Source organism: Archocentrus centrarchus, chromosome 4 (assembly GCF_007364275.1).
Source record: "Archocentrus centrarchus isolate MPI-CPG fArcCen1 chromosome 4, fArcCen1, whole genome shotgun sequence".
NCBI classification, from domain to species: Eukaryota; Metazoa; Chordata; class Actinopteri; order Cichliformes; family Cichlidae; genus Archocentrus; species Archocentrus centrarchus.
Genome location: NC_044349.1, coordinates 8,579,476 through 8,594,585, shown reverse-complemented (window position 1 = coordinate 8,594,585; position 15,110 = coordinate 8,579,476). Strand labels below are relative to the sequence as shown.

General features: G+C 40.9%; 1 protein-coding gene across 1 annotated transcript in view; it reads left to right on the top strand.

Annotated features, from left to right (window-relative positions):
• Positions 1-658: 658 nt before the first annotated feature.
• Positions 659-15,110, top strand: part of LOC115778741 (contactin-associated protein-like 4) — a 109,758-nt gene continuing 95,306 nt past the window's right edge. Inside the window, exon 1 of the mRNA XM_030727021.1 lies at positions 659-740. Within this exon, the coding sequence (XP_030582881.1) occupies positions 659-740 (82 nt within the window). The remainder of the gene's footprint in view (positions 741-15,110) is intronic.

Genomic DNA, 15,110 nt, shown 5'->3' with positions numbered 1-15,110 from the left:
GCTCACATACCTTTAATCACTGATGTATTACTGAACCTAGGCACATACCTTGAGGCAGTGCGGCTTAAAGTTTGAAGTTGTCACAAAGTGATCAAAACTAAAAAAGTTGCAGTTTTTGTTCTTGTGTCAGCTCAGAGGGCCTGATAATCTGCTCATGGGTTTTCCTTTGTATCACTGATTTTACTCAAAAGAATGTGTCGGTTGTAATGCTTTTATATGCCTGTGATCTACAGCGGAAAGCTTCCTCAACATCCAGCGCGCTCACTGCACTGTGGTGGCGGCACTAAGCCAGTCCTGGGACTCCCAGGACTCTAAGATTCTTCAGCATCTCAGTGAGGGAGGCAGTGCGCTGGACTCGGACCTGCGACAGCCTCAAAAGCCCTTCCTCCTCTTAAGCCTCACTCCATTCTTCTCCCTCCATCACTTGACGGGGGACACGCGGTGTGAGAGCATCCTCTTCCTCCAGGGTTGGGTACCGGCCAGCCTCTATACATTGTGACAGGGAGGATACTCGGCGCAGCGCAGAGCAGAGCTGGAGGAGAGCAGAGGGGAGAAGGGAACAGGAGAGAAGAAGAGGAGGAAGAGGAGGAAGAAGAAGGACGGACTGTCTACCCTAAGACAGGCGGGATTATACCCTACCACATCCCGTCGCTTCAACATGCCTCGGGGGAATAAAGCATTTGCAGGGATTACTGCGCTGATCGCCTCGCTGCTACTCGGTCCGTGTGGGACAGGTGCAGGTGAGCGGCTCTGCGCGCCTCTGGCGCGGTTTGGGAGGGATGTTGAGTATGCTGCTTTCTTGAAAGTCATCCCCGTGGATTATTGTTCCACTAAGACTCACTCATGCAGGTGTAAAGATGAGGGGAATAATATAAGTGTGGACGGTTTCTAACGCGCCTGCTAATTAACCTGCTAATTAAAATAAATAAATAACAAAGTAGGAAAAAGTTTTCTTGTTTGTTCTCGAATATTAAGCAGTTTGTTAAGTCTCCCAAACTGAAAGTGCTATAATAAATAACTCTCATAATTCCTAAAACGTATTAAGATGTGCTTTCGGAATTATTTCACTTAATTTGTTGATTATCTTTTCGAGTCATTAGCTTGTGCAAGTTGTTTAAAAAGAAGAAATATTTTGTGTCTACCCGGTTAAAGCTTCAACTGATCTGAGCTGTTTCTCCGGGTCTGCCAAGTAGCAGCTCAGCGCAGTGAATTTAGACGATTAAACAGTTGGCTGGATCTAATCGGGACACCGCGGGGGCTTGTTGTTGAAGGGGAGCGCACATCCTCCTGGGATTTACGGCTGTCAAGTTTTAAGAGACACCGAATCCCAATTGCCTTCTTATTTTATCATTTTCAGCATCTCATGCTTTCTCGGGAGAGACAGGGGAGAGACAGGGGAGAGGCTGTGGTGACTTTGCGGGGATGCGGGAAAGCTGCACAGGATGCTGGAGCCGCTTTCAGGTTTAGAAAAAGATTCTTAAAAAGTGATTTATTGGTGTAAGGAGATGGTTTTAAAAGAATCCCTCAAAATATCTGTATTAGAGAGATATAATTTACTCTGCAACACGTGGGATAGAGCTCCTATTCACGACTGATACTGAGTCCATGAGTACCTATGAGATGTTAGTTTTTGATGGAAAGGCTTTAGTGAATAGTTCCAGGACCTCCACAGTTGAAGTGGCTCAGTAAGATGCCATGGCCCCATGCTCCCTTCTGTAATGACTGTACTCTGTTGTGCCCATGCTGTAAATAAGAGCAGCCTTGTATGTGACATCTCAGATTTACAAAGAAGACAAAAGCCAGAAGGATCAGATGGATTTGTGCACATGGTTGGCATAAAAAATAAATCAGGGAGGGAGAATCTGAAGATGGACATCCATAAGCGTAATGCTGTATTGATTGTTTGGAAAGACAGAAGAGGTATTTATATGACTGACTGAAACTGACCCAAATTTAGATGAAAATATAGTGTTGGTGCGAACACGGTTTTCTCTGGTTCATGAAGACCGAGACAAACAAGAAAGAATCACAAAGCCAGCAAATTCGCTTTGCTTCATAAAGCTGTTCTGTTTTGCAGGGTAATGTGTATTAGTGGGAGTCTTTATCATCCACATAACAATCTGCCGTCTGTCCAGATTGTGCTTCCTAACCAATGAACAGGTGTCAGCTCAGTAAAGAACTGTCATCTCATTCATCATGCTTTCTACAAGGAGGACAGGAAGCTTCTCTCATTGTCCATTCTGTAATAGTCTCTCACTTTCTCTGTCAGTATACTCACACGCACGCACGCACGCACACACACACACACACACACACACACACACACACACACACACACACACACACACACACACACACACACACACACACACACACACTGAGCTGTGTCTGCCAATTTCTCTAACTTTCCCAAACTGACAATATAACATGCCCACCTGACAAACTATATGAGCAGCTGTGTGACAATGAGAAAATGAACAGCTGAACTCGTCACTTTTCAGAACAGCAATAAGCCCATTTATGATGTGATCAGACAACATGTTGCACAAACTAGTTCTTTTCTATCGTAACACAGTCCATACCCTAGCAAACGTCTGTAGCAGCAACTTCAGCCTTGTATGCTATGAGATGTTTCAGACAATGTCTGTACTAAAAGTTAAGGTTCCTGTGATGTTGTAATTGTGTAAAGGCAAAATAGAGCTTAAGAGAGCATGAAAGGAGCTGAGAGAAAAGGTTTGAGATGCTGTTTAACCACACAACAATCCCTTTGATTGAAATCATTTTTACTGTTTGAGTGTAGCGTTAGTTTATGCAGATCAGCTGATCTCAGTGCCAGCACATGTAAACTAGTGGCTCAGCTGGTATTAATCTCTAAATTGAATTGGCATATGTCATATGGGGCATGCTGTTTATGTTGCTTTAGCCTGCACACAGCTGCTGCACACCTGCAAGCTTCCTTGCAACCCACCTCCACCCCAGCTCCTCTGTTCATGCATCTGACCTAATCAGTGCCTGCTCTGTTCTGTATTTGGTCTTGCTTTTCATGTATACACAAAGAAGGGTGAGGAGGTCCCAGAAAGACCAAATGAAAAATTGCTGCAGATTCAAATAAAAAACTTTTGACTATAGTGGTCCTGATTGAAATTAATTTTCTAGCCACCCCAGCCCTACCACTGACTATCACAATCACAAGAATAACCCTAAATCTTACATAGCTATACCTAAAGCCAAATCCAACTCTAAAACCATACATACATTTGTTCTGATCTGAACTTGATCTCAGTGCTTAACCCTTTTAGTTATTAAAAGTAAAGAGTCACTTTCAAGTGAGAGAATGTAGACAAATCTGGTGACTTTTCATACCCAAGTTACAAAGTGGGATGATTTTAGAGCTTTTTTGAAAACCGAAGCAATCAGGCCGAGAAAAGTGTTGTGTGCCGTGACTAACCACAGCCACAATGGAAATCAAAAGTTTTACTTTCTCACCCAGAACCGAACCTCTGTTCAATCAAGTCATGAAGGGGGGGTGGGTGGGGGGTGGTGGGGGTGCAAATGTGGAATTGTTGGTTTTGGAAAGTTATAGAATTTTTTTTCAAAGCTATTTTACCATTAAACATACATTTCTAATGGGGTATAATGGCCGTTTAACAATATTATGCAACCACTGCGGCTGCTAGTGACAAAACAGGTCAGTGAGTGTAACAGAGTTCACTTGCTGGATAAATGTGTCATTTAAAGCATTTGACTAAATGACCGGGGCTGTTTTGATTTTTCCAGGGAAGACTCTCAGATCATTAACACCATCATCACTATCGCCATTATCATCAGTAACAATGTCTCTGGCAAACAATCAGGATCTTCTTCCTCCCACATACACCCTCCCTGTTTGTTTTGTTTCATTTTACAATTATCTGCAGTAACACTTCACTGCATGCGATGTGCAGCCAGACACATTTCTTTTGAAATTTTTCTCAAACATGAAAGAAAAAAACATTTTTATCTTCTTTTTGATTACTGCACCGACAGGGGCAGCAAGGTAACTCTGGATGCATTTCATCTCTGAGGGTAGATGTTTGATTATTTAAATAGCTCAGTCTGGGGGGGACTTTAAGGTGTTGTTATTTTCTCGGAGTGCTGGATATTCATCTTCGCCAGTCACAGACAGAGAATAAAAAAAAATATGCTGGGGCAGAAGTTGATTTCAATTTGGGCCTGGCTCCTCGCTTCATATGGGAACAGCCCTGTCTCATCAGAATTTATTATTTTTCAATGAGCTAGTGGTTTGCACTGACAGACCTAAAACCGCTGAATAAAATCAATTTGATGCGAATGTGTCTCTGCAAACCATCCCTGTCCTTTATGCTTCATGACACAGCAGAGGTTCGGAGAACCAGTATGAGGAAAGAGCAAAGTACTAAAGTATAAATTGCCCTTATTTTTATGTCATGTATTTAGCAGACGTGGAGTCATGAAGAGGTTCTGATTAAGTCAAGGTTGCGTAAAGGTGGCAGTGGCTTGTGGTGTGAGCCTGGAGCTGCCAGTCATGAATCTAGATTTATTAATCCAGGGACAAGTAGTTAAGCCATAAAAGTGACAGAGAACTGCAGTCCATCCATCTGCCTTTGTAACCGCTGGGATTTTGTATTTGCCCAAGGCCAGCTCCCCAGTGGACGTCTGCCTCCCTAAAAACAGACCCATTCATCAAATGGGCCTGTCATTATATCAGATGACTTGTTATCGGTTCAAGAATTGGCCACATTCTGCTGAGGTCGCTACTCACTGTCACTCTCTGAAGCAGCAGGAAAGCAGAAACTGTAGTCATCGACTATTAGCAAAACCACACTGTGATTACTGTGATGTGACTGCCTGTGAAAAATTCAATATTTCCCTCTATTTTCAGTTTTGATGATTTAGGTGTATAGTGTATGTGGCTAAGAAGAATAGTAAAAACTATAAATAAGGCACATAATAGTACTTAAAAACTACTGTGAAATCTAAAGTCTACTTTGTTGTGTTTCTGGAGCTTTCAGTCATTTCACATTATCTACATGAGCATTTCAGTTGTTTCCCCTCAACAGTGAGGGAAACTCTGATAATGCAGTTTAAGCAAATCTCCATAAAAGCTACTAAATGAAAGATGTAATGAGGTTCTTAGCTGAGTGAAAGAGTGAAATTTGGACCTTTTGCAGGAATTAAACCTCCCAAAAAGTTATGTTTTCTGCTTTTTTGCTAGAGGGATATTTCAAACATCCATTCATTCATTTTGACCACTTGGGGGCAGTGCAACCATCATAGACTGTATATAAAAGATGGATGTAGGATCTCCCTCTGAAAACTGAAGCCAGAGCAAAGGTGCCTTAAACCTGCATTCTGTCCAGCAGGTAATAAGTCGTGTTGCACAGGGTTGTCAGGATTATCCATGACAACAGTTTGATGACCTCCTCTCAGTAGAAGACTGTGGGAGAACAGCCCTCATCTTGCTTGTTCTATGACCTCAGAAAACACTTTCCTGGTGAGCTGATGGGTTCAGCTGTTCATTTCAAATCTTATTTAATCCAACACGATGTTCATTAAGGTCCCTTTGGTGTCCAAAAGGCCCCCAACGCATGATATCTGTGCCTTGTGACTGATGAGCCAGTACTGTACAGTATCAGTGTGCAGTGTACCTTGATTTCTCAGTCAGATCCACCTCTTGGCTGCATCCATCCCTTACAACAAACTATGAAAATTACTGTGACTGTGTTCTTGTCGGTTTTACACATGAAATCTAAACATTACTAAAACAGTACCAAAACACCAGTTTTGTGACATAAAGATTGCCCCCTCTGCCACCTCACTACCTAAACCACCCATGGACACTGACACAGCAGCAGGATTATGTACCTTTAGCTGTATGCAACTGACTGGCATGCAGCTGGAAACAAATGCAAATCATGCAAATGTGTCTGAGGTTTTCTTTTTTTGCTTTCTGGTGATATGAGACAGAGGGAAATATGTTAGGATTTTAGCAGTGACTAATTGCTAATTTTTGAAAGACAAACAAACAAACAAACAACATATATCTTGAATTGCAAACCCCTTAGAGAGCATGAACATGTTTTTTGGCTTCCTTGCTAATGCACACCAAATTTTCTCTCGCTTGTACGTCAGCTTTGGCCATCCTGAGGAAACTATGCATCTCTTTAACCACTTAATTCTTATTGAAGATCACAGCAAGTTTTTAGAGGTTTGTTTTGCTTAAATACGTGTTAGTGATAAGATAAGAAACCATCCAGTGAGTTAAAATAGGTGCTAAAATATTCTTTAGAGCTGAAGAAAACAACTGTCTGTGGGTTTGTCAGTATGTGCAACACCTTTGACATACTGTAACCATTCAAACCACTGCCTTTTTATACAATATTGATTACTACAGTCAGTAATGTAAGAGTTACATCAATATTTCAGCAGAATGAATGTTTATATACTTGCTGCATTAGAGCCCAAGATTTTCAGACTGCCCTGCACTTTTTAAGGTTACCCAACTGCTTTTAACAATCTCATATGGAGAATAATGTGTTCCTTCATCCAAATTAAATACATGACATGGCTATAAAGACACTTATTAGTAAAGAAATGATTGTTTAAGCTGACCCGAAGAAGAAGGTGCTGTATTTTTGTTAATGCGATGGAAGAGCAGAAGATGAGGTGATCAGTATGTGGTAGTAGAAGGCATGAGAAATCAGCAAAAAGTGGGGGAGTTTAGTTCACTGCCCTGCATGGACGTTCAGTGCCTGTGCCCTTCATCTTTAATCCATTCAGTGTCACTCCCAACTCCTTCTCTCATTTCATCCATCAGTGGGTTTTCTTTGTGTGTGTGTGTGTGTGTGTGTCTTCGGATTCATTTGTCTCTCCACATCTCACCTTCACACAGCTGCTGCTCTGTGGTGCACAACAACACAAGTTCCAGCAATGAAGTCCTGTTCTCATGCATCACGATCTTACTTGCCTGCATGCAGGGTAGCATTACTGTAACAAAGGCTGGGGGTGGAGTAACAGGGTGGATGTAAAAGTGGTATGTGAATTCTGGCCCACTTAACTGCTTGTAATGTGGTATAAATCCATTTTGAACTGCCTCAAGAAACACAAACTGCAGCTTTGGGTGAAGATCAACTTAAAATGATCTTTTCCTGTGAGCCCAATCACATGTACAGTATCAGCATTCTTCTCCTCTTTGAATCAGTTAAACAGCAAATCAGCATCGCATTAGTTTTAAATGGAGATAATTGTTACCTAACCATCCTTGTTGACCTTCTCTGTTTTCAGTTTAATGTCTGCCTCTGTGCTTGTTGGTTTAAGGAGTGGAAATGTGTTTATAGGACATGTAAGAACCTCTTAAAATATATTGAAATTATAACTGTTGGGGACTGGACTTCTGCTCACTCCATATCTAGCATCAGTGATGATTCCTAATTATCCAAATTTAGATTTCTTTAGATTAGGCCATCAACTGAAATGGGTCTTTTGTTGTTCTTAACAGTTGCTCTCAGTAGTTTGTATATATTTTTTGTTTAGTTGCTGTTGTTTGCATTGATTTTCTTTTTGTTGCTGTATGCTTGTATTCTCTTGTTATGTTCTGTTAAGTTATGTTAACACTGATGCAAAAACCGCAAAGAAAAAAAAAGGTGCGAAAGGAACCATCAATGTCACTTTGTATGAGAAGCGTTTGTCAGTGCGGGCTATTATTTAGGATCAGAGAGGCCTTGAGGAAACAGAAGGGACTTTCAGTTGCAAGATGTCACCCAAGGAAACTGTGCATCTCACAAATCAACAAATGCAATATAATGTAAGTCAGAGGCATGCAGATACAACATTTCAGTGTGAAACATTACAAAAAAACATTTGGAAATGATGGCCTGTCACACAAAATATTGTGCCTAACCACAAAAGTATTCACCCCTTTCTTCTGGAAGTTCATATTTTATTGTTTTATGTGTAATTTGACACCCCTTCTTTTTTTCTTCTTTTTCTTCTTCTTCTTTTGGCTGGTCCCTTTATGGGTTGCCACAGCGCATCATCGACCTCCATCTTATCCTATCCCTAACATCCTCTTTTGTCACACCAGCCCTCTGCATGTTATCCTTCACTACATCTTCCTACCTTTGCTACCTCTACTGCCTACTCACCTTTCTACCTTTCCACCTCTTCATTCCTCTCGACTCCAGTGCATACCTCCGCCTTTCCAGGCTCTCTTCCACATGTTCCCTACTCTCACCACCAGTCACAATGTGGCCTAAAACATCATGGTCCATGAAGACTCCTGCCTGACCTCATCCATGTGCCTGTCCACCACCATCGACAAAGATCCACAAAGACACATGAAGCTCCTTCTGACCTTCTCTGTACTTCTCCATCAACACTTTCAAAATAAACAGCTCATCTATAGTGCTCTTTCTTGGCATGACACCATACTGCTGCTCATTGATCATCACCTCTCTTATTAACCTAGCTTCAACAACTCTTTCCCATAGCTTCATGGTATGGGTCATCAACTTTATCCCCCTGTAGTTACTACAACTCTGCACATCACCCTTGCTCTTGAAAATTGGTTCCAGTACACCTCCATTCCTCAGGCATCTTCTCACTCTCCAAGGTTGTGTTAAACAGTCTGGTTAATCACCCTAACCTGCTGCACATCCTTTGCAGGTTGATCTCTTTGCTTAGCCAATCAATACAAATCCTTTTCTCCTTCTTTGGTGCCTGGCCTCACATACAACTCACTATAATCTTTTCCTTTACCGGAACAACCCTCTAATACTGCCTAGCTACATTATCTCCTGTGCACCTTCCTCCACTCTAATGCCACTGAACATTCCTCCCGCTTCTTGAAATATGTATTCACCACAGCCATTTCTATCCTTTTTGTGAAATCCACTACCATCTGCCCTTCTGCATTTCTCTCCTTAACATCAGACCTACAAAACACCTCCTCATCATCTCTGTTCCCTTCACCCACATGTCCACTGAAGTACTCTCCAATCATCACTCTCATACGAAATCTTCAAGATTACCTCTACTTTGTTTCAGTTCATATCTAGACCATGGTAGAATTCACCTCTGATGCTCTTGGCTCTGCTTCCCTTCCACTTGGTGTCTTGCAAACATAATACATCTACACTCCTTCTCTCCATCATAACAGCCAACTCTCTCTCTTTACCAGTCTTAGTCCCTACATTTAAAATCCCTCCTCTCACCTTGGCACACCTGCCTTTCCTTCTCTTTCATTTCTTCTTAACACACCTTCCCCTTCTCCTCTTCCTTTGTCTTCGGCCAGCAGTAGCACAGTTTCCACTGGCACCTTGTTGGCCAACAACACCGGAGGCGGTCTTTGTTAACCCAAGCCCTGACCATTTCATTCTTTATGATCCCCAGGTTTGATTTTGTAAAAAATTCACCCTGGATGCCCTTCGTCATTTAACCCTCCCCATTTATCCCGGCTTCAGTCTGGCACTAGGAGGGCACTGGCTTGTGGGCCTCCATGGCTGGATTGTGTGTGATTTGACACTGATCAGTAAAAATGAAAACACAACTGGTTCAGCCAGATAAATTTGTTCAATGGAAAACACCTGTGTGTGGTCAAGTAATTGTAGAGAGATTGTAGATCTTTTTCTGGAAGGTGAATGTCTTGCATGAACACAGAAAAACTGAGGAACACTTTAAGCAGCTCTTAACCTCAAGTAAAAAGCACAAGTTAGGGAAGGGATACAAGAAAGTCCTCTTTCTGGGTACTGTAGGTGTTCTATTGTTACTAGCCCTAGGGTACTCTCTCCCTGTGCCTGCAGGTACTCTGGCTTTCTTCCACAATTAAACAGCATGTTTGTTAGGTTAACTGGTGATTCCAAATTGGATGCAGTTTTGAGTGTGATTGTCTGTTTCTCTGTTAGCTCTGTGATAAAATGGTGACCTGTCCAGGCTGTGCTGTGTTTTATAGTTGTGATAGGCTCCAGCTCTGAATTGATTAAGAAAATCGATGGATGGATAACCTTATTGTGAGGAAGAAGTGGTTTTGTGACTTCTACCCAGTAACTACTGACATACCAAGAATACTGAGTGTCTTTTTATATGTTAAAAATATAATCAGATGTTTCTGTTTTGTGCTTAGCTTCTCGCTGATAAAATACAGCCTCTGTTGTAACCTCAGATATAAAGTAAAACATCAGTAAATGTCTCTTTATTTTCCAGGTATACATATGTAATGTTAATAGAATAGAATAGAATAGAATGGGGCGTGCAGGTCGGATCACAGCCGACCACTCTCACCCTGGGCACAGACTTTTTGACCCTCTCCCCTCAGGCAGGAGGCTACGGTCCATACGGACCAGAACCTCCCGCCATAAGAACAGTTTCTTCCCCTCTGCTGTTGGACTCATGAACAATTACCCTAAGACTGTTACCACCACCCTCCACAAACGCTGATGACCCTATGTCTATGCACCTGTCTGACTGCACTGATGTACATATTAGTGGAATATAGTCTACATTCTTCTATCTTTTAATTAGTCTCTGCACTGTATATTTTGTAATTTTGTAATATTGTGCTATAGTTATAGCTCTAATATCTCTGTATATTTGCAATTTGTATACTTGTATATTGTCTTATAGTTTTTATACTTATTTGTTTCTTTCTGTAAGCACGAAGTACCGCAGCAATTTCCTAATGCTGTGAACCTGTTCACCCATATGGCAATAAAAACCTTCTGATTCTGATTCTGATTCTGAGAATGCCTTTATTGTCATTATAGAGGATGTACAATGAGATTGGAGATGCAGCAGCTTTACTGCAGCAGCTTTACTGCAGTTTCAACCCAGTCAAAGGGACTGTACTCTCACCAAAAGCTAAGAGGCCATGTATAGAGTGGCCATCTTCTAAGGTCATGATCAATATCATGGTGCCAACACCAATCATTTTAAAGAAAGCCATTTGGCTCCACATTGAATTTCTATTTTTCTGTCTTTGCCAGAGTTCCACCTCTCCTTCAATTTTCATGAAATTCAGCTGCTGACAGACAAGTCAACAACAGCACAGCAAACAAACTTCTGCTGAGGCTCCAGTTTGGCTCTCCGCTTTGGCAGAGGAACATCCGCTGTTTTAGCAAATGCCCGATAATGATATTTGTTCAAGTGACATAACCTTCTAATGCCCATAGCTTGTCCATTGATAGCTACAGAGAAAATGGAGAAACATTTCCACTATAATTTCAAAAAGAAAGGGTTGCTGTCATCTAAATGTTACACAAAATATATATATTAAACTTTGTATGACTTGTTGCAATACTTCTAAATTGTCTTAAAGAATTTGCACAACTTGAGGTTTAGGCAATGTACTTTTTTCCCTAAAAAAACAACACCACCACCAAATAAAAGCAAAAAACATTCGCATCCAACACTGAGTGCTGGAAGCAAAAAGGAAAGGAGGAAGAGTATAATAATTTCTAAGTCTGTTTGTTATTTTTTTTATCACTTAATATTCTCTCAGGGAAAATGTCTGCAAAGAAAAGTATGCCATTCAGTGTATTTTTCCCTATTTTGAAATGCAAATATGATCCATTAATGATATTCTCATCACATACGCTACATGTCTCCCTTTGGGTCCATTAGTAGAAGTGATGTAACCAGCAGCAATTCTTCCAATCTACATAAGACTGACATATTTCATTGTGAATGATCTTAAGTTTTCCTTCTTGCTACCGATGTGTGCATTCCTTTTTTTTTTATTGCTAGTTTCAGCATGTGCTCTAATGTGATAAGGGTTAAAGCTTACAGATAAATGTTTTAATTGCTCCTTTGTTGCAGTACAGTTCCTTTTGATGATTTAATTTGCTGATTAGGTCTGCCTCCCATGAATCCTCACATTAATGTTGTTAACACAGCAATGTTAAACTGCACCAATGTTTTAATGCCATGTCAAAGAAAATGTAGTTAATTATGTTGCATGGAAAGGTGAATTTATGAGTGTTTTATAGTTTAATGTAATTTTCTAACTTGGGAGGTCTCTGATCACGAGTCAGCAGAATTACTGACCTGGTGTGTTGCTAATAGGCAGATGAAGGGCTTGAATGGAGGACTAACATTTCTCTCATTGTTAGCAGTCAGCCCTGCAGCAGAGCGTCTCACTTGAGCTGTCAGACTGTCAGGATCTGGGTCTGCAGCCAACGCAGGCACAGGATTCATATCGTTCTGCATTACCACGCAAACTTTTCCTTTGGCTTTCATGGCCACAAAATCGTAATGATTATGGATAAGTGCTCTCATTTCACAACTCCTGTGGGGAGAGATAGAAAGTCACAAATGGAGAAGCGAGTTTGCTTCAAAAGGTTTTAGGAAAAGATCCATCATGGCTCAGTTTTTGTTCAGTGACAATGCAAGTTGTTCTGGAAAGTTTAGGTATCAAAATAGGAGTTAAACTTGGGGTGTACTCATAATATGTTTCCCTATATGCCCAAGAACACAGACAGTACTTAAACATCTGAATCTGGGTATGCTTTGGTTTGTCTTGGCAAGTTCATGAATTTATGCATTTTGTGGATTAATTAGGGCCGTTTTTAGGAATGGTGACACACTATCTTATCAAATCCTACTGTGTACTTAACCCTGTGCAGGCACAGTACGCAGCAATCACAATCGTAAAACACCCCAAAAAAGTGTAGGATGAGTGAATACAGGTCAAGGTACAAACCAATAATCACTAACAACCAAGTACAAAAAGTGGCAAGCTGCTCACACCATATCACAAAGGCTCTGACTGACAGATTAGCTGCCCTTTATTGCAGAGGTCTTGGGACTGCTGCTGATGGTAGTTTGGCGTGCAGGACTGGGAATCATTCACAGAGACAGGCCAATGACAGAAGAAGCAAAAAAAGGTAGGATGTAGGTGAAGTGTAGGCAGCAATGCTGGACAAGAGCCTAGAAATACGCAAAAATGGTCAGTCACACAAAGAGTGAGTGGGACCAAACAAGGCCATAACAAAGCTAGCAAAAACCAGAACCCTGTGATGAATAACTGTGGTGGTTATTGGTGTTACCTCAGAGCAAGAAGGCCTTGGGTTCAAATCCAGGCTGGGGCCTTTCTGTGTGGAGTTTACATGTTCTTAGCATGTCTGCGTGGGGTTTTCTTCAGGTACTCCAGCTTGCTAACACAATTCCAAGAACATGCATGTTAGGTTAATTGGTGATTCTAAACAGGTTGTGTGTGGTTGTCTGTGACCTGTCCTGGGTATACACTGTCTCTCACTCTATGTCCCTGAACCTGAATTGGATAAATGGAGGAAAATGTTTGGATGCATACAAGCTAAGCTGGCACTTGCTTCATGATGCAATGCATATTTTATATCTGTAAATACTTTATTATGATCAGTAGTTTTTCACCTCACACACACTTCCAGCCTAAGACTCTTAAGACTCTGTTAAGTTTATTCTCAGCATCTGAAGACCCAATAGATGTTCCTCCATTCATTCTGCTCAAATTGAAAGTGAGAAGACCTGTCTGGTGCTTCAACACTAGAGGTAGTGCCGGGAATGTCTGCACTAAATATGGTAAATTATGTGACATGCACAAAATGCCAGAGAAAAACTCTGGGGATTACCAGAATCATGAATGTCTGCACAAAATCATGGCAATCCATCTATTATCCACTGTGATATTTACATCTGGATTAAAGCGGTGTGCCCACAAATCGGTACTGCCACTTCTAGAGCTGAAAAACTAGAGCTGAGAAATTCTTCCAACCATTTTTGTAGTCGACACAACAACAATTCTCGCCACTGCTGACATATTTTGTCAGCCAGCGTGACACGGAGATGACAAGACCTAAAACAAATGGTGCAGTGTCACAGTGTGATGTCATGCATGTGACATGCCACTCAGGTATTTCTGTCTGTCCCAACTCTGTGCAATTAATGTCCCTCAGTCTGAAATATTTCTCTGCTCAACACCTGTTAATATGGCACCCTCAGAAAACCACTCTAAATATTCTGCATGACTTGTTTCTTAATACAACCGCAACATATGCAGTTTCTCTAAGTGTCTGGTTCCTGCTTCTTTCTTTACATACATGTGGGACCTGAGAGTACAGATCTGAAGGCAATGCCTGTCTTCTTACCTTTTTCCAATAATAAATTCTCAATAATGTCTGTGTAAAAGCAGCCTGGATTTAGAAACATCTATTACAATGGAAACAAATAGAAACAAATCTTTTCAGGGGAATTTTTTTTTGCAGTTACTGCTGGAATTATTGATAGCAATTATGCATTGTTGTATTTTCTTAAAGTTAGTGCTTTGGTGAACTTTTTTGTTATGAAAACGTAAAGTCAAACAAAAATGCAGTGTAAAGGAGATTTCTGACATCTCTTTAGTTAAAGGCCTTATTATCCTCGTTCCCAAGAGAAAGCGACAGAGTTCAACAAGTTGTCTCTGAATGTGAAGCTTGACCTAACTTATCTTTCATTTGTTAATGTATTAGATTGCACTCAGTATTCAGTATCTCGAACCAAGGTGCTTTGGATGCCTGAAACTAATTTGACAAGGATCTTTACTCTGGATACAAACTGTGATCTCCGATGTTGCAGCTGTGTGCTTTATAGACTTACCATCTACTCCAACCACTGTGTTATCTCTGATGCAGTTTATAAATGCAAGACTTCATTATTATTCATAAGGTAATCCAGCCAGGAATTATGTTGCACATAACACTGCTGGAAAAGCAATTTAGCTGTGAAGGAATTAAATTTCTGTGAGACAGTATTGCATATGCTATTTGTGGGTTACCCTTTTTTTTTTGAAAAACAAAACAAAGCCTAGAACTAGATAATACTATAATAATAATGATACTATACACATTTGTGTACACATAAGCAAATATCACTCAATAGTATGATGTGAGGTTAACCGAATTATCCTAAAGATGGTCTGTAAATGTAAAAATATTCATGCTTTTAGTGGTTATTAAATTACACAATACCTCACAAGCAGGTTTGAGGGGATAAACCACTTGAGTCAAGTAGAAATTCCACTGTTTTCATCTTTTTTTGGGGGGTGGGGGGGTGGGGGGGGTAGTGCTGGTAATTTGGAGCCTCTT